Source organism: Saccopteryx leptura, chromosome 5, assembly GCF_036850995.1.
Source record: "Saccopteryx leptura isolate mSacLep1 chromosome 5, mSacLep1_pri_phased_curated, whole genome shotgun sequence".
Taxonomy (NCBI): domain Eukaryota; kingdom Metazoa; phylum Chordata; class Mammalia; order Chiroptera; family Emballonuridae; genus Saccopteryx; species Saccopteryx leptura.
The window spans coordinates 204,613,239-204,641,115 of NC_089507.1; the positions used below are offsets into that span (position 1 = coordinate 204,613,239).

Here is a 27,877-nt window from a genome sequence, read left to right on the forward strand (position 1 = left end):
AGATTAAACCACTCGCCCAATGTTAGGTAGCTACATTTAAAGCTCACTGGGGCTGTTGTGGGGGCAGTAAATTGTAAGGAATAAAAACCTACAGGACAGGGGTTGGGAGCCTTTTTGGCTGAGAGAGCCATGAACGCCACATATTTTAAAATGTAATTCCGTGAGAGCCATACAACGACCCGTGTACATTACGCATTATCCAATAAAAATTTGGTGTTGTCCTGGAGGACAGCTGTGATCGGCTCCATCCACTCGCAACCATGAACAAGAGCGGTAGGAAATGAATGGGTTGTAATACATGAGAATGTTTTATATTTTTAATGTTATTATCTTTTTTTATTAAAGATTTGTCTGCGAGCTAGATCCAGCTATCAAAAGAGCCACATCTGGCTCGCTCGTGAGCCATAGGTTCTCGACCCCTGCTACAGGAGATAAAGACACATTGCATTGCAGTAAAGGAGAGAAAAGAAATCTAACATCCACCAGATTTCCTGCTTGTGTTGGGATCCAGAAAGAGTGAGGGTTACTAGAGTTCAAAATGTGCGTTTTAGCACTTCCTCTGGATATCCTTGGCACGCTCTCTTACACCCTTTCTGCGTTGTTTGCTTGTGATTTGTGCCCCTAATAATCATGTCAGCTAGCATTTTGGGGCACTAATGACGTGCCATGTACCATACCCAGCATATGCACTATGCTCAGTTTATTCCTACAGTAAGCTTATTGTTTTCCCTTTAAAGTAAAGAAATTGAGGCTCAGGGCTGCTTAAGTAAGGGGTCTGAGAATTGGGGTTTAGAACTGACAGCCTAGGATTTGAACTCTGGCCGTCAGATACAAGAGTCTAAGCACTTAGCTACTGAACTATAATCACTCACCTCCCACCTTTCCATGAACGGTCGGTCCATGGGGTCCCCAATAACGGCCAGAGGATGGCTTTTACCTCTAATTGCCTGCTGAGGACCGTTCACAAGGCTAAATTAGTTCATCTAGATGCAGGGTGACCAATCATCTTGATTTTCCTGGGACTGAGCGGGTTCCCAGGACGGGAGACATTCAGGTTCAAAGCCAGGAAATCATCCTGGGCAAATCATGACAAGTTGGTCATAAGTGTTTGTTGCTAAATACGTATTCAATGGATGTTAGTCATTATTGCTTCTCCTTTGCTCTTTCATCAGCTTTACAACAAAATGGTAGCAAGCACCTACTCTGTGCCCTGTCCTAGGAGCTGGAAACACTGTAGGCAGCAGATGTGTGGAGGAATGGCAGCGAGGGGGAGTTACTGTGCAGAGAACCTAGCTCCAAAGGTTCACAGAAAGAGTCCACAGTTCCTGGGGAAACGCCAAATCTTCCTCTGGGGTGATTCCAGTAGCCTGTGTGGACTTGCTTGGACCCTTGTGGGACAGATTCCAGGGCCCTTTGGTTCCCAGGTAGTGACACAGAGACAGTTAGGGGTCTTACAGTGAAGACAGGCAAGGAGACATCCTGAGATGATTGTGGATGGAAGGGAAGGAAAAATGTGCCTTTGGCATTGACTTTGTGGCTTGCCCTGGGCTGCAATAAAGGCCTTAGAGGTAGTTCCTTTAATCACACACATGTTGCTAGATGAGCAAACTGAAACTCAGTGTCCCAGTAGAGTGACTTGCCCAGGAGCATGCAGGAAGGGATGGGTAATCGGGATCTGAAACAAGATCCCAGCAAAGCAGGGAGGGATTGTTGGGGCCAGGCAGGCTGACTCCTGCACTTCCCTCCCTCCAGCCCAGCTTGGGTCCCCCACTTGTCTTGACAGCAGCCAAACTTGTCACGGGGCTCTGTACAGCTCTCTCCAGCCTTCGGGCTGCCAGCGTCCCGCCCCATCCCCTCCCAACCCCTGGGGGGAGGAGGGGAGAGAGGGAAGAGGAGGGGAGTCAGAGAGGCCCGGCTTTATAAAGGCGGCTGGAACAGCGCCGCTCGCCAGACCCCGCCGCTCAGATCTCCAGCTCTGCCCGCCGCCCCACGTGACCGCGCCGACTCCCCCTCCCAGCTCCGCCGCAGTGAGTTGGGGTGCGCGTCCATCCACCCCCAGACCTTCGCCGAGCCGCGTGGTCTGCTGAACTCAGGGTAAGGAGAAAACTCCACGAAGGAGGGCGCTGAGATGGGGCACCAGGCAGAATCCCGATTGCGGGGATTTAGGACCCGGGGGAGCGGAGAGACCCCTCTCCTCCCCCGGCTCGGAGCCTAGGAGACTGCAAGCCATCCCCCAGGAATGCGCGTGCAGCCGTTCCCATAGTACCCAAGCAAGCTGTGCCTGCCCTCCGCTAAAGCAGAGGTTCTTAGAGACCGGGGACTGGTCTCCGGGAGGTCCAAACTCGTCACGCAGAGGTTGCACGAGGGAACCTAGGATGTCATGTTCCCTTCCCCTTTCCCGGTGCCCCAAATCCTCAGAGCCAGAGCGCAAGTCGCATCGCCTCTCTGGGCCTCAGTTTCTGCATCTGTCAAATGGAGGCAATATTATTGGTCCAAGTTCCCCGAAGAGCTATCTCAAGGGTAACTGTCTCGGCCAGCCCCTTCCCCTGGTTGGACATCCGAGGAGTGGGTTTTAGCGGCCGGGTGACTCCAGTGACCCTACCCTACCCCCAGGCTCGCTCGCCATGGCCGTCTTCGGGGCCCTCTTCTTAGTCCTGCTGGCAGGAGCTCACGCCGAGATCCCGGGCTGCAAGATCCGCATTACCTCCAAGGCGCTGGAGCTGGGTAAGACGTGGGGGACGAGTGGGGGCGAGCGCGGGCGGGAGGGGGCGGTCGAGGGTGGGATCACCCTGGCCGTGGGCGCAGGAGCTAAGGGTCTTGCTGCTGTCTCAGTGAAGCAGGAGGGGCTCCGCTTTCTGGAGCAGGAGCTGGAGACTATCACCATTCCGGACCTGGGAGGCAGCGAGGGCCGCTTCTACTACAACATCTCTGAGTAAGTGGGGAGCCCTGGGGCAGGGCTTCGAAGGTGAGATGTGGCCAAATTTATGAGGCGGGATTTTGAGAAATAAGATGGGGCCGAGGAGATAAAGGCCAAGCCTGCCTTCATAGGTGGGAATCAAGCGTGTGGGCGTGGCCTAGGAGGTGTGGGCGGGTCCAAGGACAACAGCCACAGCGGAGGAATTGAGGAGTGGCCAAAGAGCAGCAGAGACGCCCAGTCAAGAAACTTGCCAATGGACGAAAGTGTGTGTGGGGGTGGGATGGTCTAGGACACCCAGGTGGAGCTAATGGGAAAGGTCCTGGAGAATTGCTAAAGACCTGTGGTTTAGGATGGTGGAGACAAATGGATCGGATCTTAAATGATGGAGACATAATCAAAGGGATCAGTTAAAAAGAGCAGGTCTGGCCTGACCAGGCGGTGGCGCAGTGGATAAAGCTGTGACCTGGGATGCAGAGGACCCAGGTTCGAGACCCGAGGTCGCCCACCAGCTTGAGCATGGGCTCATCTGGTTTGAGCAAAGCTCACCAGCTTGAACCCAGGGTTGCTGGCTCGAGCAAGGGGTCACTCAGTCTGCTGAAGGCCCATGGTCAAGGCACATATGAGAAATCAATCAATGAACAACTAAGGAGCCGCAATGAAGAATTGATGTTTCTCATCTCTCTCCCTTCCTGTCTGTCTGTCCCTCTCTCTGTCTCTGCCACACACACACAAAAGACCAGGTCTGGCAACCCCGGCTGTGGGGAGGGAAGGGAGTGCAAGCAACGAGGCTTCCAAAAGAAGGGGTGAAGCTCACTTTTAACACCTGAGTCAGGATAAGCTCATCCAAGTTGAGCCACCTAAACCCAGGGTGTGTACTTGAGCAACGGAATAATTCATTCCATCCACCCCAGTTTCCCCAGGCTTGGACTGGAAGAAGAGGGACTGAATTTCCTGTGGTTGGGTGGGATCCCCCCATGGCTTTGACTCTGACCCTGACGCCTTCTGCAGGGTGAAGGTCACGGAGCTGCAGCTGACATCTTCTGAGCTCCATTTCCAGCCAGAGCAGGAGCTGGTGCTACAAATCGACAATGCGTCCTTGGGTCTGAGCTTCCGGAGACAGCTTCTCTACTGGTTCTTGTGAGGACCTGTCACCCTCAGGGGCGTGGCGAGTGGGTCAGGAGGGCTGGAGATGAGGAGGGGCTGTGGGCAATCCCTTAGACTTTCTGCATCTCAGTTTCTTCATCTACCGATACCATGGGGACTGTCATACCCACTTCATAGGGTTCATAGGATTTGGTAGAATGTCTGCTAAACTGTGCAAGTGAAGACTTACTAAGAGGTATCATGATGTATGGGGATGGGAGGCAAGCAGTGAAGACTCGATTAAACTTCAAGCCTGGGTGAACATTAACCCTGCCCCCCTTCCCGGCAGCTACGATGGGGGATATATCAACGCCTCTGCAGATGGTGTATCCATCCGCACGGCTCTGAAGCTCTCCGGAGATCCTAAGGGCCGGATTAAAGTGTCCAACGTCACCTGCCAGGCCTCTGTCTCCAGAATGCACGCAGCCTTCGGTGGAACCTTCAGGTAAGCCCCATCCCCAACCCCAGTGCACCACGTGTGAGCCTCACATCCCATCTGCCGGATGCAGTGCAAAGTGCACAGGTTTGGGAGTCAGACCAACTGGGTTCGGAATTCAGCGTCACCATCTCCTGGTTCTATGACCTTGGGCAAGTCGACTTGGCAAGTCGCCGAAGCTCTGTGCCTCAACTGGAAAAATATTTTTCCTCATTGGTATATAAGAATGATAATAGAACCTATTTTATAAGGTGTTTTGAGGCCTATTTGTGTTAAAATATGTAAAATTTTTTAGAACAGTTCTAGGTATATAGTAAGTGGCTAGCCACTTAGATAAGAGTAATCCTGAGGGTTGGGCATGAACCATGAACCGGGTTCTCAGTACCAGTGGCTCTTACTAGTTAAAACCGAAATAATAACCCAGGTCCAGGTTGGGGGCTGGGAAGGGGACTTCGGGCTGGCTCTGGAAGAGGAGACGGTAGATTGGTTATCTGGTGTGGGCACACTCAGTTTTTTCTTCCACAAAGTGTATGCCAGTCCCTGAGGATTCAGAAGGGAGCTCAGAGCCTAGTTGGCTGACAAAAAAACATTTGTCATTGGGGCATTGTGAAAGAGACTGGGAAAGTACTATGGCCGTTCAGAGGAAGACTGCCTAAAAGAGGAAGCATCTGAGCCCAGACAAGGAGATATACAAGCGGGGCATTGAGGGTAGTAGGGGGGCATGGGTGATCTCATGGAGGTGAAGATGCTCAGAACGGGTTTGAGGAGCTGTGGCTAGATTCATTCGGCTGGTGGGGGGCTGGGGTAGGAGAGGTCTGGAGAATAAAGCTAGAGGGATTTGGGCTGGAGTCATGGAACACCTCTATTAAAGAGCTGGTAATTCAGGTCACAGTCGATGTGCCCAGTCCCCGCTGCCCCCATCTCTCCATCAGTGATTTCTCCTGGACCGGGATTGGGGGAGGGGCAGGGTCTGGGCTGACTGGGCTGTCCTCTCCTCACAGGAAGGTGTATGACATCTTCTCCACGTTCATCATCTCAGGCATGCGCTTCCTCCTCAACCAGCAGGTGTGGGCAGTGGCGGGTCTGGGGGACAGTGGGGAGGCCCTCTCTTTCCAAGGCCCTGACTCTGCCCTCCCCGCCCCCCCAGATCTGCCCAGTGATCTACCACGCAGGGATGGTGCTGCTCAACTCTGTCCTGGACACTGTGCCTGGTGAGTTGGCTGGCGCTGGTGCAGAGGGGAGCTCGGGCCAGGCCCTGGGGCTGGAATGGGGGTGAGGAGGAGGCTGGGTGCACGGCTGTCAGGTGGCACTTTGGAGTAAGCCGTTTCCGTGCCCTGCTGTGGCATGGCCCTGAATTCAAATGTGGCCTCTGCTCATTTGCTATGTGACTCAAAGTAAATACTCACTTTTCCCTGGGCCTTGGTTTCCTTGTTTAACTGCTGAGGCCTCCCCCTGGAGTTGTGGTAAGGAACTGAGGGGAAGGTTGTCAAAGTCCTCAATGTACTTGCTGATCGCTGGGGCCCTATTTGTGTTCATCACCTGGCACTTAATAGGTGCTTAATTAATGTGAATTCTCTTTTCCTAAGTTGTGACCTCTGTCTACTGTGGGGCATGGGCAGGGAAGGAGGAGGCTAGGGAAGCCACGAGTGAGGGAACCCCTTGCCATCTTGTTCAGCGACCTGATGAAACCCCCGCCGTAATAGCAATAATAATAGCTACCATTGTTGAGCACTTCCTGCACATCAGACACTCAGTGCTTTTCACGTAAAACTAAGTTGATCCTCATAGCAACCCTATGAGGGAAGCATTATACTGACCATTTTATGGATGCGAAATTGAGACCCAGAGAGCTTGAGCACCTTGCCCAGCTTCACACAGCTTGGAGTGACTTGAGCCCCTTCCCACAGTGCGCAGTTCTGTGGACAATCTCGTTGGCATTGACTACTCCCTCCTAAAGGACCCTGTGGTCTCCACCGACAAGCTGGACATGGACTTCCGGGTGAGCTGCCTGGCTGGTGTGTTTGTCACCAGATTCCCGCTTTTCCCCCAAGGTAGCGGGTTTTTATCTTCCTAAAGCACAACTCTGCTGAGGCCACTCCATTGCAGGGAATGCCATGGCTCCCTGCTGCCTACAGAATTAGGTCCACCTCCTGGGTCTGGCATTGGAGCCTTGTTACTCTTGTCTGGCCCCAGCTTTCTAACTTTACCCTCTTCTTCTGCAGCTACTCTTTCCTAGATATGACCCTCGCTTCCTACCTCAGGGCCTTTGCACATGCACTGCCTTTCCCCATTTTCCCTGAAGGAGTTGGACACAGAGCTCTGTGCACATAATCTCATTTCATCCTCTCATAACCCTGTGAGTCAGGTAGTAACATTATACCCATTTTAGGAATGTGGAGATTTGCTCAGAGAGGTGACGTCACTTGCCCAAGGCCACACAGCACCTTTGCTCCTCCTAGTGGAGTATAGCAGAGTGTCAGAGCACAGACTCCAGTTCTAGAATGCCTGAAGTTCAGATTCTGTCTCTGCCACTTACTAGCTGTGTGACCTTAAGCAAGTGGCTTTACCTTTCTGTCCCTATTTCCCAATACGTAAATGGAAATAACAGTAAGAAAACATACCACAGAGGATTAAGGGAGTTGGTTTATGTAAAAGGCAAAGCAGAATGACTGCGTGTATGTAAGCAGTAGCTATTATCTTTACTGCTAGCTAGCATTCAAGGCCCACTCAAATGCCACCTCCTCCGTGACCCCCTTCCTGAGCCTCCCTTCTCAGGTCTGATGGCATTGCTCCCTTGCAGAAGTCCAGGTGCCCTCCCTCCTTCCTATAAGCACCTTTTTAAAAAGGTGCTTATGGGTCCCCATAAGGACAGAAACTGGGTCCAACGCCACACCACTCCTCACAGTGCCTAGCACTGGGCCTGGAGACATGCAGGTGCTGGGCCAGTCTCGCTCGGTCCTGACCCTGATCCCCTACCCCAGGGGGCCTTCTTTCCCCTGGCCCAGCCGAACTGGAGCCTGCCTAACCGGGCCGTGGAGCCCCAGCTGCAGGAGGAGGAGCGGATGGTGTATGTGGCCTTTTCTGAGTTTTTCTTTGACTCAGCCATGGAGAGCTATTTCCGGGCAGGGGCCCTGCGGCTGTCGCTGGTGGGGGACAAGGTATGCCAGGGCCTATTTGTGGGATGGGCAGGAAGGGGCTGTGATGGAGATTTTGATGCCCCTGCCTCACTGCCAATTCCCCTGACCAGGTGCCCCACGACCTGGACATGCTGCTGAGGGCCTCCTACTTTGGGAGCATCGTCCTGCAGGTGAGTGTTGGGGGGAGGTAGGGGCATGGCCAGGGTGGGTGGGCACACCACCTGCAGGGAACCAGTGGACAGGTGGAGGCCCAGGTGGCAGCCATGGAGTAGACAGAAGGCCTGGCTTCTGGCCCAGGCCCCTCACCTAGCGGAGCCTGTGGCTATGTCTGTGAAGGGGGCTCGCTAGTGTCTGCTCTGTCCGTCCTTCATGAAGCTGTGACGAGGACAGCCTGAGAATCCAAGCTCTGCAAGCAAGTGTAGGGGCTTTAAGAACTGATATGTTATTTATTCATTCATTTACTTATTTTGCTTATTTACCCTTGTTTAATGATGAGAGGGGTGGGAGTTTAAAATTTAGCAAGAAATATTTCAGTATCTTCGGTTCAGTTTTATAAATGATGGAGCTGGGGTGTGTACCTGGATTAGGAATCTGTGATTCCAGGTCACATTGGCCTTCTCCCCTACACGGTACAAACTCACAGAGTTGTCATGAGGATTAAATGAATCAGTACACATAAAGCAAGAACAGCACCTGGAACAGAGTAAGTGCTCAATAAACACTGGCTGCTATTTTTTTTTTAAATTCTTTTTTTTTTATTATTTAATTTTATTTATTCATTTTTTAGAGAAGAGAGAGAAAGGGAGAGAGAGAGACAGAGAGGAGAGAGAGACAGAGAGAGAAGGTGGGGAGGAGCTGGAAGCATCAACTCCCATATGTGCCTTAACCAGGCAAGCCCAGAGTTTCGAACCGGCGACCTCAGCATTTCCAGGTCGACGCTTTATCCACTGTGCCATCACAGGTCAGGCAGGCTGCTGTTATTATTGCTATTATCATCATCATCAAACTTATGGCCAAGCATTGTGAAGAGCATGAACTCTATTACCAGGCTGCCTGGGTTTGAATCCCTGTTCTGCAACTGAGTAACTATGTAACCTTAGACAAGTTACTTACCCTGTAGAGACTGTCCCTGAGGAGTCCAGATGGGAGATGGGTTATGAACACCGAGAACTTAGAAAGGCAGAAAGAGAAGGAAAGAGACATTCTTAGAACAAGACATCTCTTTGTGTGAGCAAAGGCACAGAGACTGGATGGACACAGCTCTGGAGGGTTTCAGAAGCCACACACCTTTTTGGTATTTGTCACTCTGGGCTCCCAGAGGCAGAGTCTCAGCCACCCCCTCCTCCAGGGGGCTCACCTGGGAACTGATCTGGGACTTGACCCTCCTCTCTGCTCTGTCCTCAGAGCCCAGCAGTGATCGACTCCCCATTGAAGCTGGAGCTTCGGGTCATGGCACCTCCGCACTGTACTATCAAGCCTTCAGGCACCACCGTCTCTGTCACTGCCAGTGTCGCCATCACCCTGGCCCCACCCAACCAACCCGAGGTCCAGCTGTCCAGCATGATCATGGTGCGGGCTCCAGAGTAAGGGCTGCCAAGGGTTGGAGGGAAGTGGACTGGGTTCCCGCCGGGTCAGTGACACATCGTCCCTCCCTGCGTTCCCGCAGGATGTCCGGCTCAACGCTAAGGTGGCCCTCCGCGGGAAGGCGTTGCGCATACAGCTGGACCTGCGCAAGTATGCCGATGTCTGAAAATCTCGGGAAAGCTCTTTGTGTGTGTGTGTGTGACAGAGGGACAGATAGGGACAGACAGACAGGAAGGGAGAGAGATGAGAAACATCAATACTTTGTTGTGGTTCTTTAGTTGTTCATTGATTGATTTCTCATATGTGCCTTGACCGTGAGGCTACAGCAGACAGAGTAACCCCTTGCTCAAGCCAGCGACCTTGGGCCCAAGCTGGTGAGCCTTGCTCAAACCAGATGAGCCCACACTCAAGCCGGCGACCTCGGGGCCTCAAACCTGGGTCCTCCGCATCCCAGTCCAACACTCTATCCGCTGCGCCTGGTCAGGCTGGGGCAAGCTCTTAACGTCTCTGGGTCTCAGTGTCTTGAGGACAATCACACCTGCCTAACAGAACTGGGGAACTAAAATCCAGTCAAACCAATAAGCCACTGGAAAGCTGTGATCTTTGTTAAAACATAAAGTGCTTTATTGAAGCGTGACTTCTCTGCATTTTCCTATAACTAGGAGACAGGCAGAGCCGGTATTAAGAGAGATGACCAAACTAGCCCAGTAAGGTCAAGTGACATGCCCACAGTGATACAAGAGTCTAAGAACATGGATTTTGGCAGAAACCTTAGCACCACTTAATTTTCTGATCTTGACAAGTCATTTGATCTAAGCTTCACTTTCTTCCCGTGTTAAGTAGATAAAAGTAGCATCTACTGTCTAGGGCTGTGCTGCCCAATATGGTAGATACTAGCCACACATGGTTATTCATATTTAAATTAATTAGTGAAATGGTTCCTCAGTTGTACTAACCACTTTTCTATAGCCACATGTAGCTACTGTGTGGACAGTGCAGATACAGAACCTTACAGAACACTCTATTGGACAGCGCTGTTCTAAGTTATATGAGTGAATACAGGACAGTAGTGAAAATCCTACATTCTGGAGGCAGGTTCTGCCATTGTCCAGCTACGTGACCTGAAACAAGTTGCTTAACTTCTGAAGGCCTTGTTTGCCTCATCTACAAAGTGCATAGTAATAGTGCCTAATTCTTACGGCTGTGTGAGGATTTAATCAGTTGGCATTTGAAAACATTTAAATATTTTTCTTTCAATCTGTTTAAAAATTTTTTATTGACTTTAGAGAGAGGAAGAGAGAAAAACATTAATTTGTTGTTCTACTTGCTTTCATTGGTTGATTATTAATGTGCCCTGGCCAGGGATCAAACCTGCAACCTTGGCGTATTGGGACAATGCTCTAACCAACTGAGCTACCCAGCCAGGGCAATATTTAACTTCTTAAACATGTTTAGTGTCTGGTGGGGAGTAAGCACTGTACATTTTATTAAATGAAAATCAGCAACACGCTCAAAGCCGTCAGCAGAAGCCTGGCATGAAGCGCGTGACAAATAAGAAGTAGCCAATGTGGAGAAAAGAAAACCTAGAGAGAAAGATGGCGCACCAACGATGCTCACTTGGAAGTTGATAGAACCCCCTGGAAGGGTGTGTAGGTGGGACATCTAAACTGACACTCAGGCTTCTGCTGGCTATGGTGGGGGGGGCTTCCTGGGCTCATCCCACCAGGCAGTTCTTTCTTTCCCACAGGTTCCGAATCTACTCGAACCAGTCTGCACTGGAGTCGCTGGCAGTGAGTTGGGAACAGTGGGTGGGCCGAGGCTGGGGTCCGGGCGAGTGCTAAGGCAAGTCCACCCCTCCTGGCACACTGACTCTGACTCCACTCTTCCTTCCCAGCTGATCCCGCTGCAGACCCCTCTGAAGACCATGCTGCAGTTTGGGGTGATGCCTCTGATCAATGGTAGGGTGGAGAGTCCGAGGGGGGATGGTGGGGGTCCTGGGTGGGCCCAGACTGAGCCGGCTGTCCCCACTCACAGAGAGGACTCGGCGTGGGGTACAGATCCCGCTACCTGAAGGGATGGACTTTGTGCAGGAGGTGGTGACGAACCACGCGGTGAGTGGGGGCACAGTGGGGAAGGAGGGCAGACTGGGAGCCCAGTCCACTCCTGACACCAGCCCCTCCCTCATCAGTTGCCCCCTCCCATTTAAATCTGACATCAGACTCCTCCAGCTCTTTGCACAGGCTGTATCCTCCTCTTCAAACCCAGTTCCCTGGTTCCATCCCCAATGCCTCCTAATCTTTTGGGTCTTAGCTATGAGGTCACCTCTCTCAGGAAGCCCTCCTTGAACCCCACAGGCTATACTCCTGCAGCCTCTATTTCAATACCCTTCACAGGAAGTTATAAGAACTGCTTTGCTGTTCCCACTAGATTAAGAACCCCCTCAAGGCGCAGGACCCTCTCTTTATCTAAACTCTGGCCTCAGTAATGGAATGACTAGACTCCCTTCTCTGCCCCTATGCACAGGGCTTCCTCACCATCGGGGCTGACCTCCATTTTGCCAAAGGGCTTCGAGAGGTGATTGAGAAGAACCGGCCTGCGGGCACCACGGAATCCCGGGCACCCAGTGCCCCACCACCCTCCACAGCAGCTGTCTGAGCCCTCAACCTCAACCCCTGGCAGCTGCATTCAGGGCTCCAATGCCTATTGTCCCCTCCTTCACCCCCTCACAGCTTATAGTGTCCTCTCTAACCCCCCAGTGCCACAGAGAAGACGGGGTTTTAAGCTGTACCCACTTTAATTCCATAATCACAGTCAGTCCATCAATTACAGTCCATCCAGCCTCCCAGTGGGCTGTCCTGAGCTCTATTGTGTTCCTGGGGTCATCAGTGCATGAAGGGCATTCTCTAAGCAGGGAGGGGCCCAGGCCCCAGCCCAGTCAGGAATAAAGTGCTACCGCCCCCACTGCCCTGCAGGGGCACTCTGCATCAGGGAGCACCTCCCTTCCAGCAGGAGAGGCTGGGAGGGGCTGCATCAGGAGGTAGGGGTTGGCCCTTGCGGTCATCAGTATGGCTGCTTATTCAGGAAGCGGGAGAACATGGTGAGGGCAGCCTGAGGCTTGTCGGTAGGGACCATGTGTCCGGCGCCCTGAGGAGCAAAGCTTCGTGAGACTCCCTGTATAGCCCCTGCCCCTGGCGGCTTCCTTCATCCCACTAGATCGCCCCAGCCAATGACCTACCTCCTCCCCCAAACCTTCCATTCTTCCCTGCCCTGTGACCGCCCTCCCCCCCAAAACTTGCCCATACAAGGGTGAGATGGTAAGCCAGCATAAAAGGAAATGGGAAGGAATGGGGGGGGGGGTCCTGCCCCGTCCCCCCTAGCCCAGCTAGCCCTGCACAGGCCCAGGCCCTACCTTGATGGTGAGAAAGGCGATGTGGGAGAACTCCTTCACGAAGCCAGCAATCTGTTCCCCACTGTCCCCGTAGTCCACTAACCAGGGCCGGCGCTGTACCTCCATCTGCCCCACCAGGAAAGACTTAGTAGCATGCAGCCACCCGCCATCCCTGCTCACAGGCACCAAGCCGCCAGACCTCAGGGGCCGGGGACGCCTCTAGGTTTTCCCTGTCTGCCAGGCACGCTCACCCCACCCATGCGCCAGCCTCACCCCAGGGCCGAAACCCCTGCCTTACCTTTTGGTTGAGGGAATCCACAAACCACTCATCCCCCAAGAAATTGCAGGCCATGTCCACGTCTCCGTTGTAGAGCAGGATCCGGTATTTCTGGAGAAGAGCCGGGCAAAGCGGGAGGTCTGGAACAAGCCCGGGCCTTGGCCCGAACCGGGTTCAAGTCCCACCCCTCTGGGAATTCAAGAGGCCCTGCTAAATAGCATGGACCAGGAAATGCTTGTGTTTTCTGATTGCTTTCCTACGTGTCTGGTGCTCTATGAAATGCTTTACCTATGAAGGCAGACATCATTATTAATCCCATTGTATGGGGAAACCATTCTCAAGATATATTAGAAACTTGGCCAGGGTCACATAGCTAGTAAAGAAACTTGCACCTAGGCAAGCTGAGCCTAGAGCCTTTGCTCTAACCAGTGTACTTACAACAGACCTGGTCCTAACTTGGCTCTTCCAGTGTCTCCTAGGTTACCTTGCTCAAGACCCTCCCCCACCCTGGACCTCTGTTTGCCTATTTGTAACTTGATCTGACTAGCTCTTCTCACCCTCAAGGCTCCCTGGCTAATGCAGACCCCTCAGCCTCCTCCAGCAGAGCAGAATGGGGTGGGGCCAAAGCTGGGTTCAAATCCCTGCCAACTACAGGATCTCAGGCAAGTGACTTCACTCCTTGGAGTTTCAACTTCCCCAGCCTCCACGGCCTTGCCACGCTGCTCCAGGGACCTGAGGCTGCTGGTGGCCCCATCTGTGCCGCCCCTACTCACCTGTGGGGCGAGCAGCTTAAGGTACTGGGAATGCATGCTTTGGTAGAGTCGGCGGTACTGTATGTTCACAAGGAAGCTGCAGGAGCGCGTGGGCAGGCCCCACCCGGGATGACGGAGGCAGGGAGAGAGAGAGTCAACAGATCAGACTTCCTCTCCGGGCCTCCGGCTGCAGCCTAAGCCGACAGCTAGGACTCAGTCCCCTCCTCAGGGCCGCCTCTCTAGGACGTACCAGGATACAGAGGCTAGCATTCAGAGGTCCTCAGCCCACTCCCCTTTAGAAATGCGGAGGGACACTGGATGTTTCAGTGACTGGGATGCAACTGACACTTAGAACATAGAGGCTCGTAGGAGTGCGAACCACAGCATGGCACAGCGGCACAGGGGCGCTGACCGATCCCAAAGGGCCCTGAGTGGCCCCTCCTCACCACTTCGTGAGACTCCCTGTATACTAAAGATCTCACGAAGCCAGTGGTCACCTTTTTAGTTGCAGGGATCAAAGGAGAGCTGAGCCGCTGGGGATGGCATTGGAGTGGGGATGGGGGAGGGCAGCTGGAGTGAAGTAACATTTTAAAAACCATGTGGCCATTTAAGAATGAACTGGCGAACATCAATCAAGGGTTAAACATCCTATGACACGGCCCTGGCTGGTTGGCTCAGTGGTAGAGTGTTGGCCTGGCGTGCAGGAGTCCCGGGTTCGATCCCAGCCAGGGCACACAGGAGAAGCGCCCATCTGCTTCTCCACCCCTCCCCCTCTCCTTCCTCTCTGTCTCTCTCTTCCCCTCCTGCAGCCAAGGCTCTATTGGAGCAAAGATGGCCTGGGTGCGCTGAGGATGGCTCTGTGGCCTCTGCCTCAGGCGCTAGAATGGCTCTGGTTGCAGCAGAGCGGTGCCCCCGATGGGCAGAGAATCGCCCCCTGGTGGGCATGCCAGGTGGATCCCAGTCAGGTGCATGCGGGAGTCTGACTGCCTCCCCGTTTTCAGCTTCGGAAAAATACAAAAAAAAACAACAAAAAAAATATCCTATGACACAACTCACCGTGGCCTCAAGTGCCTGCGGTGCCCTCACGGAGAAACCCTAGCCGAAAGATCCCAGGGAACTGTTCTGGTGCCCCAATAGCCCGCCAACCCCCCCCCCCCCCAGCCACGAGCAGCCAGGGAACCTCACTTGCACATGTCCCAGCGGGGCAGCTGCTCAGGAATGTGGAGGGCCTTCCGCACAAAAGGGTTGTTGAGGTAGGTAGAGGCAGCTGTGGTGTTGGTGCAGGGCGGGTCCATGTGCACCCTATCCCCAGAACGCAGCAGTGCCTGAGGGGCACAGGGGCAGTCAGGGTCTTCCCTGCCCTGCCCCTCCCACTCCCGGAGGAAGCCCAGGCCCTTGCTCACCTGATGCCACATCCGTTTGACTGGCAGGCGAGTGAAGATGTTGCCCAAATCCTGGATCACAAGAGTACCCTTCTTATACCTGCAAGTGAAGTTGGGGGATAGGTACTCGGGCCTCCAGACAGGACTGGGGTTGGCCCAGTGGGTACCCGGCAGTGCCTACCTTACATGGCCGGGCGCTCCCCCAGCACATGGGTGGGCACCCGGCAGTGCCTACCTTACATGGCCGGGCGCTCCCCCAGCACATGGGTGGGCACCCGGCAGTGCCTACCTTACATGGCCGGGCACTCCCCCAGCACATGGGTGGGTACCCGGCAGTGCCTACCTTACATGGCCGGGCGCTCCCCCAGCACATGGGTGGGCACCCGGCAGTGCCTACCTTACACGGCCAGGCACTCCCCCAGCACATGGGTGGGCACCCGGCGGTGCCTACCTTATATGGCCGGGCACTCCCCCAGCACATGGGGCGTACAGGTTGTAGATGTTGAGGCCAGAGTTGCCTACAATGCGGGACACTTCCTGGAGCTGCAATGACACATGGAGCCACCGTGCTTTATAAAACCCTAGCCTCTCCGTGACACCACCAACCTGTCCCAAGATTTAGCACTATCTTACTTCACCCAGTAGTCATTATCCTTCCCCTACTTTTTTCACAGGTAGGGAAACTGAGGCTCAGTGGAAGGATCTGCCACACCTGGGTCCAAATCCTAGTGCTTTTACTTCCTAGCACTGTGACTTCAACATTCCTAGCCTCAGTTTCCTCATCTGGGAAATGTGGCTAATGTGACCTCCCTTGAAGGAGAAACCGGAAGATTAAATAATGCACACTGACAGTTCAGCAGTCCTGGCTCGTGGCAGGGTTTGCTAAGACACTGTCTTCCTCCCCGCCGGGGTCACAGGGAGTGGTGGCAGAGCAGCCTTAGTCACTGTCCCAGAGAATACCCAAGTGCTGAAAGATGCAGGGTAGGACAGGGATGGGGGACGAGGCACAGGGAGGCCCCAATGAGGAGATGTGGTCCCGTTCTCAGAACTGGGGGTCTCAGAGGTGACACACAGTGGGGGCAGAACCGTACACTGGTCACGCATTCTGGATCTTTGTTGTCATAGAAGTTACACTTGTTTTCAGAGCAGCAGTGGGTCTGGAGAGAAGACCAGAGCCTGTGGGAGATCAGAGTGAAAGTGCTGAGGGACCTACGGTGGGCAGAGAAGGTGGAGCCCCACCTCCTCCCTTCAACCTCCCACCATGACCTTACCCCAGGGAGCGAGGAAATGTATCACAGGGTGTGGTGTGGAGGTCCCCAACCTAGCTGCCTCTGGGCCATCCTGCCAGCCCTCCTCGGTCTCTAGATTCTATATTCTAGTCTTTGGCTTTTTAGCATCACACCTTCTAGCAACCCAACCCCCACCTTCTGCTCATAAACCTGGGTAGGGCCCCAGATAGTATGTGCCTAGAGGACAAACCTGAGATCTGTGACCTGTCCCACCCTGTCCCCCAGTACCTGTTCCCCAGAAGGCCATGGTAATAGGCGAAATAGACAAGAGAGTTGTCATTCTGCTCATAGGAGGCGAGTCCATTGCCCACGGCCAGCCCCTGTGAAACAAGCAGGGCGTCCAGCTCAGCAAGAGGGTGAGGAGGAGCCTCCCTGACCTACACCCAGACCTTCAGTAACATGGAAACTGAAACCCAGAGTGGTGTGTGGGGGTGTGTGGGCGGGGGAGGCCACACAACATAGAGAACAGAGCTGGTAGCTTGACAGGTGAGTTTCCTATTACGGGAGACACATGAGTAGAGAGATGCCAGCTCGTGGCCAGGATATTATGAAGGAGACTGGGTTGGTTGGGGTAGTTGGCCTGTTGACAGTAACAAGGAAGCTATGGTCACAAGTTGCGTCTGTCCCCCATTCCTCCCGGCAGTTATTCTGTACCTGAAGGTTCATGCTGGGGTCCTGCATGACCAACACAGCCAGGGTGGGGATGTAGATGCCAGCATAGCTCTCTCCCGTCAAAAAAAGCTCGTTGTCCTTGTACTCCGGGAAGAGGCGGAAGAAATCTTGAAGGGCCTCAAAATTGCTCTGGGCAACCTGCGGATGGCGGGAGGGAGGGGATCCGGAGGCTTTGTTATCTGAGCTGAAAAAAAAATCTCCAGATAATGAAACCGACCCACCCCATTTGTGCAAGGGGAAGTGACAAGGCCACACCACCAAGCCGGTTAACAGCCAAAAGCGGACTCCAAAGGCACGCATACTCTTTCTCTTTAGAGAAATAGGGAGGCTGGGACACGTGGGCAGGTGCAGGACTCACCTCAGTGTCATTGGTTGCATAAGACTTGTCATTGGAGTAGGAGAAGCCCACCCCTGCTGGGGACTCAAGGTACAATACGTTGGCAATCTAGAGGGGAGGAGGAGCTGAGCTGGAGATGGAGCCCCACACCCCATCCCAAATGCCCAGACATCCCACAGGACCCACAGCACCGTCTGTACCAGGTTCCAAGAATAGGGGTTGTACTCCAGAGTGACACCATCTGGCTGGATCTGAGGAGGAAAGATGGGGCTGAGTAAGTCCCAAGAGCCAGCTGGGTGCAGAGAAAGGGCCACCATGTCAAGCTGATAGTACAGATAAAGAAACTAAGGCTTAGGAAAAAGGGCACATTTTTGTTAAAAAAACAAAAGTCCTTTTCTCCCTCTTCCCTGGCCTTTTCCTTTGGGCAGTGTCCCCACCTTCTCCTTGTCCCGGGCTATGGAGAGAGCTGCTTCCCACTCACCAGGAAGGGGCCGTGCTCCGTGAGGAAGCCGTCCATGGAGCTGCAGCCCGGCCCTCCGTTGAGCCATAGCACCACAGGGCTGCTCTTGGGATCCTTCTGGGACTCCACAAACCTGGGAGGGGTGTCAGGACTGGGTGGGTGCAGGAGGAGGGGCCTCTTCCAGCCCTCCCTGCTCCCCGGCTCCCTCAGAGGTCTTCAAAACCCCCCACCCCGCAGGCCTCTCCCCTGATGGGCATCACTGTGCCCCTCTCCTGCGCCCTGGAAGGGAGAGCCGCGGACCAGTAGTGGAGATGCTTGGAACCGGAGCCTTTGAGGTAGCCGGAGTACTGACGGAAAGACGGCTGCTTGGCAAGCCCTGGCAGACACTGGATCTCGTCCTGATCGGGGGCTGCCTCGCCTCGGGGCGACCAGAACAGCAGCAGCAGTAGCAGGAAGAACAGCGACCACAGCGCGGCTCGGACCATCTACGGAGGAAGCGGGCGCCGGCTGTTTACTGGCTCCCCGGCTGCGTGCAGCCGTCCCTGGGGAGGAGCTGGCGGCGGGCCCGCGAGGAAATCCCTGGCCCCACCCCGAGCCCCAGCTCCCACCGCCAAGCCTACCCCGCGCCCCTACCCCGGCGCTTGGCTGGGGGCTCTGGGATCCCTTCCAAACTCCGGCGTCCCCTCACCTCTGCTCCCCCGCGTCCTTGCTCTCTTGGAGACGCCCGGAGACTGGAAGTCATGTGTACGCCGAGTCACGTGTCCTTCGGCATCACGTGACAGGCGCCTTCAGTGGCTCTGTGGTCTGTGCTGACTTGCTGGGATGGAAGGGGCGGTGGCGGCGGCGCTCCGCGAGGGAGCAGGGGCCCGAGCGCTCGTGGTCATGTCCTGAGCGCTCATGATCAGATAATTCGGGTGTGGACGGGCAGGATCCCCCAGCCTCCTGGGGGCCCTGCTCTAGATGGGATGTCTGAGCAAGCGGCGCTAGGACCCCCGGACAGAGCCTCGGGGGAAAAGAGTAAGGAGGGAATACCTTACATGGTTCCCCGGAGGTCAACCTCTGAGCCAGCTGCCCAAAATAGCCACCGGCACGCGCCGGCTTCCTACGTGGCGGGGAGATGGCTGCTGTCTCCGATCCCGTGGAATTGGGTGCGCCCTGGAGACCTGCGTGCCCCGAGCCCCCTCCCACTCGCTTCCACTGGGTGCATGGTGCCAACATCCGCGTGGACCCGTCTGGGACGCGGGCCACGCGCGTGGAGAGCTTCGCCCACGGCGTGTGTTTTAGTCGCGAGCCGCTGGCTCCGGGCCAGGTATTCCTGGTGGAGATCGAAGAGAAAGAGCTGGGCTGGTGCGGCCACCTGCGCCTGGGCCTGACTGCCCTAGACCCCGCCAATCTGGCGCCCGTGCCCGAGTTTTCGCTGCCTGACTTGGTCAGCCTCGGCCACACCTGGGTCTTTGCCATCACGCGCCATCACAACCGCGTGCCCCGAGAGGGCCGCCCGGAGGCCGAAGCAGCAGCCCCGAGCCGCCCCCCAGCCCTCCTGGTGGAACCGTATCTGTGCATTGAGCAGTTTCGCATTCCCCGCGACCGCATGGTGGGCCGCAGTCGGCCCGGGCTCTACAGCCATCTCTTGGACCAGCTCTATGAGCTGAACGTGCTGCCTCCGACCGCGCGCCGCAGCCGCCTGGGCGTTCTCTTCTGCCCACGCCCCGACGGCACGGCCGACATGCATATTATCATCAACGGCGAGGACATGGGTCCCAGCGCCCGGGGGCTGCCAGCCTCTGAGCCCCTCTATGCAGTGGTGGACGTGTTTGCCTCCACCAAGAGCGTGCGCCTGATCCAGCTTGAGTATGGCTGTAGGTATCCCACCCCCTGGGTAGGGATCTCTTCTGGCCCAGTATGGGGGACTTGAACTTGCTAGGCTCCCAAGCCAGCTAGCAAAGCCTTGGTCTGTCCAGCGTTAATTTAGAAGTCTTTCTATGCTTGTGATCCCTGGTTCTGGGTCTCAGTTACCCATCTTGGCTGTGATTAAGATGCCCTCCAAGTTCCTTTCTAGCTTTGACAATGTTTTCTGTATTAACTGAGGGTAGGGATTATAAACTGATTTTAGGTTCTGGACCTCTTTAAGAACTGTGTGCTCTTTTATTAGACAAATGCTTCTAGATTGGGGCATACCAGTTTAAAGGCATCACAGACCACAGATGGACAGTTTCTTAATCCTGAGACCTGGTTCATTATAACCCTGGTAAACCCTTCATATAGACCTGTGATCACATTTTATGTATTCAGAGAACTAGAGGCCACTCTGCTAGGCCTGTGCTGGAGGCTGGAGTAGCACAGCTAAATCAGACACGACCCCTGCCCCCAGAAGCTGCCAAGTGAGGGGTAAGGGAGGGCACTGAGTGTTACAAAAATAGGACTGGAGTATTGTGAAATTGTTGTGAAAGAGGCACTTAACTACGTGCACAGCCCCATGAGTCAGGGGGGGCCTAGAGAACAGATGAGAATTGCTCAACTTAGTGACAAGACATAAATCTTCTGGGACTCAGCCTTAGACCCACCCTCCAGTTCAGTTTGCCTTTGACCGTTTTCTTCCCACAGTGCCGTCACTGCAGACCTTGTGCCGCCTAGTGATCCAGAAGAGCGTAGTGCACAGGTTGGCCATTGATGGGCTCCACCTGCCTAAAGGACTTAAGGATTTCTGCAAGTATGAGTGAAGGCCTGCACTCACCCCGGAGCAGGGTCCAGGGGCGCGTCCTGGCCCTGGACCTGTGGCTGGTCTGAAGCTGGCCATGCTGTCAGCCAGGACCAGAAATAAACACAGCCAATGCTGACACTGATTATGAGTCTTCTTGCCCCAAACCCCTGTGAGGAGCACTTCTTTTAGAGTCACTATGGTTTAGCAGGTCAAAGAAAGAGCAGTTAGACATCACCTAGATCAGTGTTTCCTAGCTGGCTACTTGTCAGAATTACAGACTCCATCTCCAGAGATTCTTACTAGATTTGCTGGAGGTTTAGGCCTAGACATTGTTTTTTTTTTTTTGCAAAAGCTCCCCTGGAGATTCTAATGTACAGCCAGGGTGGAGAAGCATTTTGCTAGAACAGAAGTCTCAACTTTGGCACATATTATAACTGCTTGAGGAACTAAGAAAAATACTGGTAACTCAGTCTGACTTTGGAATTCTGATTTAGTTGGTCTGGGATGAAGCTCGGCATCAGGGTTTCTAAAAGCTCCCCAGGGAAGCTAATATGCCACCTGGTGTGAGAACTAGTTCCCTAGACCAACTATTTCATTTTGTAGATGGGAAACCAAAGCCCAGAGATGGGAATGTATTTGTCCAAGGTCACAGCAAATGAATGGATGCAGAGTATTCCTTTTCTCACGCTATAGGCACAAAGCACCAGACTCCGTTATTTGTATCTCTGATCCTTTGCTTCCATACAAATGGTCTCATTTAATCCTCACAACTTCTGGTGAGGTGGTGGGCAGTCATTACCCCCACTTTACAGATGAGAACATCAAAGAACAAAACTGTCCAGGTGACTCACCCAAGGTAAAGGCAAGAACCTAGAATGCCCAGATCCTGGTCCAGTGCTCTGTTAACCTCATTCCATTGTTTCATAGAGGTTCTAGAATGAACAGGTCAATGCTGTGAGGTGAGTTCCAGGTGTAGAGGGGAGGGACTATGAGGTGACATTCTAGAAGGGTGGAGAGGGTAAGAGAGGAGGCAGATGACCACTCCCTTACACACGGGGCCTTTGGGACAGCCATGTCCTATTTCCTGTCTCCACAAACTCATCCAGGTCTTCCGCCTTCCGGCCAAGGTGAGAGGGGTTCCCGGATCTGGAGTGGGCACCACAACTTCCCCTGACAGCTTGCTTCCTGGCTCTGCAGAGGTGGAAGTTCTGCTGAGCATTTTGAGGCTGGCCCTAGAGTCAGTTCTTTTTAAAAGAAACGCCATTCTCAAAACGCTTGCCAATAACTACCCACTTGCTCACTCATTCATTCAGCAAACACTTCTTCACCGTTTAGTGTTGGGGACTGGGGCTGTGGCTCTGAGTAAAACTTATTTCCTAACCACTAGACAACCCTCTTAGGCTGACCTTAACTGCTCCTATTCCAGTGCTCTGCTTCTCTGCCCTGCCCCTCAAAGAGACCAAGAATAACACACCACCTCATTCCTGTCTCTGCAGGTGAGACTGCTTCTCCAGGCTCATCTCTTGACCCCTGTAATCCTGTAGAGCCAGTGGTGCTGGCTTCTGGTGGACGAGGCCCACTGAACCAGAGAGCTGAGCAGGTGGTACCTGCTGCCCAGGCCTGGTGCCCAGCCCTGGCTGGGCCGGAAGCCAGGGGCTGCCCTGGGGGGCCTAGCCGGGAGACACTGTGGCAGAAGGAGTACAGCCAATACTGCCACAAGTTCCCCCGCGTGAAGCAGCTGGAGAGCTTGGGCTGGGAGGATGACTTCCCCAGAAGCAGAACGCCCCACCTGGGGAGCTCCAGCAGGCCTGGGCCTCTGCTGTGCGGGCTGTCACCAGGGGTTGTGCCGATGCCCTCTGAGGCGAGGGGGAAGGAGGCCAGCTCCCAGCCTGACATCTGCATCCTTACCCTGGCAATGATGATCGCTGGCATCCCTACAGTGCCTGTCCCAGGCCTGCGGGAAGAGGACCTGATCCGGGCGGCTCAAGCTTTCATGATGGCCCATCCGGAGCCAGAGGGGGCCGTGGAGGGGGTGCAGTTGGGGCAGGTGCATACCCACACAGCCTCTGGGCAGGTGCCCCTAGTGAGATCAAGGAGGGGCCAGCCTCCTGCTTGGAGCTGATGAAATAGCACCAGACACATAGGGTGGCTTCTCCGTATGGTTTTTGGGTAGATGGGGTTGGGGTGCCTATGGCAGGGATAGGGACAGGGTGGTTGGTTGAGCCACTCTGACGAATACCAGTCTATCAGGGCCCAGACCACAGGAAGTTTCTAAGGGCCCAGAAACCACTAAGCCAGGAGACGAGACTTGTCAGAGAAATTACAATGAAAATTACCTAAGGTAGAGGAACCTGCTTGTAGAACGGAGGCTTCTTTTGTATTAGTTTGGGACTTGATAAAATTTCTTGTACAGCCTGACCAGGTGGTGGCGCAGTGGATAGAGCGTCAGACTGGGACGCAGACTACCCAGGTTCAAAGCCCCGAGGTCACCAGCTTGAGCGTGGGCTCATCTGGTTGGAGCAAGGCTCACCAGCTTGAGCCCAAGGTCGCTGGCTCGAGCAGGGGGTCACTCAGTCTACTGAAGGCCCATGGTCAAGGCACATATGAGAAAGCAATCAATGAACAACTAAGGAGCCACAACAAAGAATTGATGCTTCTCATCTCTCTCCCTTCCTGTCTGTCTGTCCCTATCTGTCTCTCTGTCACCAAAAAAAAAAAAAAAAAATTTCTTGTACAAAGTCCTAGACCTAGGCCATGTGAATCTCCTATTACCTTACATTTCCCAGCCTGTGAGGGCAGGTGATGGGACCACAGGCGAGGAAGGAAAATGAACACCTATTTGAGCATCCAATGGGCATCAGGCCCATTATATGCCCATTCCTTTCATCTTCCCAGCGCTGTGAGGATCTCCTTTTTACAGATGAACAAACTGGGGCTTAGAGAGGTGACTTGCCTGAAGCCCCATAGTTAGTAAAAGGCAGAACACCAGGCCTCAAAAATCAGGCAGGTGCCTGACCAGGCGGTGGCGCAGTGGATAGGGCATCCAACTGGGATGCAGAAGACCCAGGTTCGAGATCCCAAGGTCGCCAGCTTGAGCGCGGGCTCATCTGGTTTGAGCAAGGCTCACCAGCTTGGACCCAGGGTTGCTGGCTCGAGCAAGGGGTTACTTGGTCTGCTGAAGGCCTGCAGTCAAGGCACATATGAGAAAGCAATCAGTGAACAACTAAGGTGTTCAGCGAAAAACTAATGATTGGTGCTTCTCATCTCTCTTCCTTCCTGTCTGTCTGTCCCTAACTATCCCTCTCTCTGACTGTCTCTGTAACAAAAAAAAACAAAAAAAACCCCAAAAACACACACACAAAAAATCAGGCAGGTAAGGAACCAGGACTTGCATGTAGTGTTGGATTCCAGACTCCGTTTTTCCCACGATATTTCCTAACATGCCTTCCACAAGATAAAAAACTGGACAAGCGCTAGAGTAGGCAACATCAACTTTAATGATGTGAGGATGGAGGGGAGGGTGGGGAGCTAAAAAGGCTGGGGACCTGGCTGAACCAGTTTCTCCGAGGGGCCTCTGCCTCTGTGGGTCAGATGAGTTATCTCATGACAGGGGAAACTTATCCCGGACCTTGATCTCTATCCACTGTCTATAGCTCTTATCTTAGAGCAGGGGTCACCTGTTTTTGTAAGGCCTTTGAGCTAAGAACGGTTTTCTTTTGAAAAGTTTGTTAAAAAAAACAACAACAAAAACCCAAGAATATGCAACTGACTGTCTATGGCCAGCAAAGCCTAAATATTTACTGTCAGGCCTTTACAGAATAGGTTTGCTGACTCCTGTCTTAAGGAACTAGACCTTGTAGGCAGTAGGCTGCAGTAGAATAGAAGAGCCCTGACCTGTCCTTCCCTCCTGGAGGGAGGGTCCCTGAAAGTCCAACGGTGTGTGTGGGGGGAGGATGTGTGCCTGTGTAGGGACATCTCTCGGCACCGGGGACAATCACAGCTGGACCTGCTCATAAGGGCCGATCCAGCGGTCGGCCAGTTCTCGCAGGGTGCTGTACCGCTGCTCAAACTCCTCCTGGCTGCAGTGCTGCAAGAGCTGACCCACCTCCTCAGTGAGGAGAGCCACAGCCAGGTGCTTACCCACGGTCTCACTCCACTTGTTGGCCAGGATGTCATTTAGATTGGCAGCACAGCCTGCTGTCCACTGAGGCGACAGCATGTCGGGCTGGAGCACTTGGCGTCGGGCACTGAGCATGGCTAGGATGTGGCGGCAGGGTAGGTGGAAGGCCTGGTGAAAGGAGCAGCTGCAGCTGGCAGGGGGCTGGGGCTGTACCCTATGGGTGTCTTCCAGGATCTGTATGTTGACCTTTTCTGAGTCAGAGCCAATGAGGTGCACGGATTTCTGCACCACGGCAAGCTCACCTAGGCAAAGCTGGGCTGCTGGCCCCGTACAGATAGTTTGGAGGGAGTGCTCGATGCAGGCTTCTACCAACTGCTCCACTTTGGGGCTTTGGCGGCTGACGTCCGAGGGGACATGACTGCTCTGGGGACCTAGGCCCAGGCTGAATCTTGCCTTGTCTCCAGAGTTCTGCCGCATGTATCGGAGCAGGGAGGTCATGCCTTGTTCCACAGATGGGGTGGTGCCGAAGAACTGGCTGAGGATGCGGGTGGTGACCTCCAGGCCCTGGAAGTAGCGGCTGCTCTCGGCTCGGCTTCTCCAGCGGTGCACCAACCAGATGCGGTCATTGAGCAGCCAGTAGGAGTGGAGCTCGGGCAGCTGGTCCGGGGGGATGCAGCATCTCAGGAGTGTATGCAACTTCTTCAGGTTGCCAGCAGTGGCCGAGCACATTGTGCTCTGCAGGGAGGTCAGGAGCACCTGCTCCACAGGCTGTTTGAGGGAAAGTTGATAGAACTTGCCCTGGAGGAACTTACAGATATGGAAGGCCGAGGGCAGGACCTCAGCCGTGGGGAACTCCATAGCGAGGGAGAGCAGAGAGAGGAGGTAGGGATCCACCAGGATAGTACAGATTCTCTCCCAGGCTGGGTTAAACTTCTTGAACACCTGGAACATCTCAGCCAGGCCTTCAGCATCCTCCTTGGCAGGAATGGCAAAGTAGACTGCCTGGGCAAGATGACCCTCCAGCTGCACCCAAGGGCCATCCACCAGGAAGGTATATAACACCTTGCCCATTGGATTATACGTCCGGTGGATAAATAAGATCTCAGGGAAATGGGCAAAGACGTCCTGCATAAAGCAGCTCTGATAGTTGAGGGTCTCTAACTTAGTTTTGCTAACTTGGTACAGCAGCAAAGGTGGGCTGGGGTCCTCAATGAGGAGCTCATTCAGCATTGTCAGGGCCATCAGGGAGATGGGAGATGTCTAGATGCCAAAGTCAAAACACTATTCTGCAAGGCTGCTGCACCAGAAGGCTCTCAGTCTCTCAAGCTCTAAGTAAGTCGAGGCTTAAGGCTGGACTGTTTCTCAGATCTTGTCAAAGAAGGGCCTATGGAGAGGAACACAGGTTTAAGGAGACAGTAGGGGCTTGGCTCTTCTATTATTCCAGACAATATTTATTGAACACTTACTATAGATCAGCACTGTTCTGGGGGAGATAATACAATAAACGTAAACAAACAAGAATATATCAGATAATGAAGGTGACAAAGACCACAAGACTGGTAACAGGTAGTAAACTGGGGAAGGTGGGAAACCTGGGCTAAGGTGGTCAGGGAAGTCCTCTCTGGGGGAAGGGAGGATGACATTGGTGCTAAGACCTGATACGCCTGTCATGGAAAGACTTGGTTCCATAAGATCTAAATGGGTGTGAAGGGTAATGCTGCATATAGTCTTATATATATATTTGTATTTTTCTGAAGCTAGAAACCGGGAGAGACAGTCAGACAGACTCCCGCATGCGCCCGACCGGGATCCACCCAGCACACCCACCAGGGGGCGATGCTCTGCCCCTCCGGGGCGTCGCTCTGCCGGGACCAGAGCCACTCTAGCGCCTGGGGCAGAGGCCAAGGAGCCATCCCCAGCGCCTGGGCCATCTTTGCTCCAATGGAGCCTCGGCTGCAGGAGGGGAAGAGAGAGACAGAGAGGAAGGAGAGGGGGAGGGGTAGAGAAGCAAATGGGCGCTTCTCCTGTGTGCCCTGGCCGGGAATCGAACCCGGGACTTCTACACGCCAGGCCAACGCTCTACCACTGAGCCAACCGGCCAGGGCCTATATATATATTTTTAATACCAATTCAAATATTTGTAAGCACAAATTACTTCTTGGCAACCATTCTTTCATTTGGTCCTGGCGTACATAAGAGAACAGCATGTACCCTCAATGTGCTGTGTGACCCTGAGCAAGTCAGTGACACCCTCTGACCCTCCATCTCTTCAGCCATAAAATGGGGCTAACAAACATGCATAGCTTCTATATAAACTCCTGCCTCTATATAAACTCCTCTATGAACCACAAAGTTCTAGTCAAATGTTTCCTCTATTTGACCTCAAAGCAGGTTATTGTCCCCATTTTACAGATGAGAAACTGAGGCTCAAAGAGGTTAAGTGTCTTGCACAGCATTTTTCTGGAAGTAGCTGGACGCGGAGTCCTTAGCTGGGGATCCTGACTGCTTTCCAAAGTACCTGAGCTAGGGGCCAAGAAAGGGCGGATGCGACCTCTGATCTCTCACCTCTAGCCCTGAGTGAGAGGATGCTGTCAGATATTTAATTTTTGTTGTTGTATTTTTTCGAAGTGAGGGGAGGGGAGGGGGCAGACAGAGTCCCACATGCGATGCGCCCGACTGGGATCCACCCGGCATGCCCACCAGGAGGCGATGCTCGGCCCATCTGGGGCACTGCTTAGTGCAACCGGAGCCATTCCAGCTCCTGAGGAGGAGGCCATGGAGCCATACTTAGCGCCCGGGCCAACCTTGCTCCAGTGGAGCCTTGGCTGCGGGAGGGGAAGAGAGAGACAGAGAGGAAGGAGAGGAGGAGGGGTGGAGAAGCAGATGGGTGCTTCTCCTGTGTGCCCTGGCCGGAATCGAACCCGGAACTTCCACACGCCGGCCGACGCTCTACCGCTGAGCAACCGGCCAGGGCGATGCTGTCAGATATTTAAATACGGAGTCCAGCCGGAGCCAGAAGAGAAGTCAACCTCCCACCCCTTGGGAGCTGTGTCAAGGATAACCGTAGTTGTCAGTTGCTTTACATCTCCACCCCTCCCGAAATCACTCACCCACAGCCTGGCTCTGTCGCCATTTCTCCCTATTTGACCCAGTCTCTGGCTCTGACTGACCTCTAAACTCACCAATTGCGGCGCTAGTTTTCCGTGACTCAGACCAATGGCCTGAGGAGTTCGCGTTAGGTCTTTCGTGCTCGGACCAATCGTAGCCCGACGACTTGTGGGC

At 54.0% G+C, this 27,877-nt stretch overlaps 5 protein-coding genes across 9 annotated transcripts; 3 read left to right on the top strand and 2 right to left on the bottom strand.

Annotated features, from left to right (window-relative positions):
- The first annotated feature begins 1,891 nt into the window (after window positions 1–1,891).
- On the top strand, window positions 1,892–12,076 carry PLTP (phospholipid transfer protein). Of its 3 annotated transcripts, none has more exons than XM_066387657.1 (16): window positions 1,892–2,037; window positions 2,614–2,724; window positions 2,833–2,932; window positions 3,926–4,054; window positions 4,350–4,505; window positions 5,498–5,561; window positions 5,644–5,707; window positions 6,404–6,495; window positions 7,478–7,654; window positions 7,744–7,803; window positions 9,038–9,202; window positions 9,300–9,367; window positions 10,965–11,007; window positions 11,112–11,175; window positions 11,252–11,328; window positions 11,741–12,076. In XM_066387657.1, exons 2-16 carry the CDS (start codon window positions 2,625–2,627, stop codon window positions 11,870–11,872), a joined length of 1,491 nt encoding a protein of 496 aa, XP_066243754.1. In that variant the 5' UTR covers window positions 1,892–2,037; window positions 2,614–2,624; the 3' UTR covers window positions 11,873–12,076. The 3 variants fall into 3 exon arrangements, with proteins under 3 accessions (XP_066243754.1, XP_066243753.1, XP_066243756.1); XM_066387656.1 differs by having other exon boundaries at window positions 1,934–2,094; XM_066387659.1 differs by having other exon boundaries at window positions 1,937–2,027.
- On the bottom strand, window positions 11,993–18,542 carry CTSA (cathepsin A). 3 transcript variants are annotated; one of them, XM_066387660.1, is made up of 15 exons: window positions 18,463–18,542; window positions 18,075–18,259; window positions 17,796–17,907; window positions 17,515–17,565; window positions 17,336–17,422; window positions 16,960–17,115; window positions 16,534–16,625; window positions 16,108–16,192; window positions 15,468–15,559; window positions 15,038–15,116; window positions 14,820–14,959; window positions 13,656–13,731; window positions 12,904–12,993; window positions 12,627–12,731; window positions 11,993–12,361 (listed from the first exon to the last, which is right to left on the bottom strand). In XM_066387660.1, exons 1-15 carry the CDS (start codon window positions 18,514–18,516, stop codon window positions 12,278–12,280), a joined length of 1,488 nt encoding a protein of 495 aa, XP_066243757.1. In that variant the 5' UTR covers window positions 18,517–18,542; the 3' UTR covers window positions 11,993–12,277. The 3 variants fall into 3 exon arrangements, with proteins under 3 accessions (XP_066243757.1, XP_066243758.1, XP_066243759.1); XM_066387661.1 differs by having other exon boundaries at window positions 18,408–18,507; XM_066387662.1 differs by lacking the exon at window positions 18,463–18,542 and adding an exon at window positions 18,395–18,416.
- Window positions 18,543–18,588: 46 nt separating this feature from the next.
- Window positions 18,589–20,617, top strand: NEURL2 (neuralized E3 ubiquitin protein ligase 2). Its single transcript, XM_066387663.1, has 2 exons — window positions 18,589–19,633; window positions 20,379–20,617. The coding sequence occupies exons 1-2, from the start codon at window positions 18,892–18,894 to the stop codon at window positions 20,492–20,494; spliced, it is 858 nt and encodes a 285-aa protein (XP_066243760.1). The 5' UTR covers window positions 18,589–18,891; the 3' UTR covers window positions 20,495–20,617.
- A 930-nt stretch (window positions 20,618–21,547) lies between these two features.
- Window positions 21,548–22,685, top strand: SPATA25 (spermatogenesis associated 25). The gene is made up of 2 exons (XM_066387716.1): window positions 21,548–21,602; window positions 21,972–22,685. The coding sequence occupies exons 1-2, from the start codon at window positions 21,548–21,550 to the stop codon at window positions 22,595–22,597; spliced, it is 681 nt and encodes a 226-aa protein (XP_066243813.1). The 3' UTR covers window positions 22,598–22,685.
- A 1,521-nt stretch (window positions 22,686–24,206) lies between these two features.
- On the bottom strand, window positions 24,207–27,752 carry ZSWIM1 (zinc finger SWIM-type containing 1). The gene is made up of 2 exons (XM_066387664.1): window positions 27,706–27,752; window positions 24,207–25,979 (listed from the first exon to the last, which is right to left on the bottom strand). Exon 2 carries the CDS (start codon window positions 25,835–25,837, stop codon window positions 24,470–24,472), a length of 1,368 nt encoding a protein of 455 aa, XP_066243761.1. The 5' UTR covers window positions 25,838–25,979; window positions 27,706–27,752; the 3' UTR covers window positions 24,207–24,469.
- Between the last annotated feature and the right edge of the window lie 125 nt (window positions 27,753–27,877).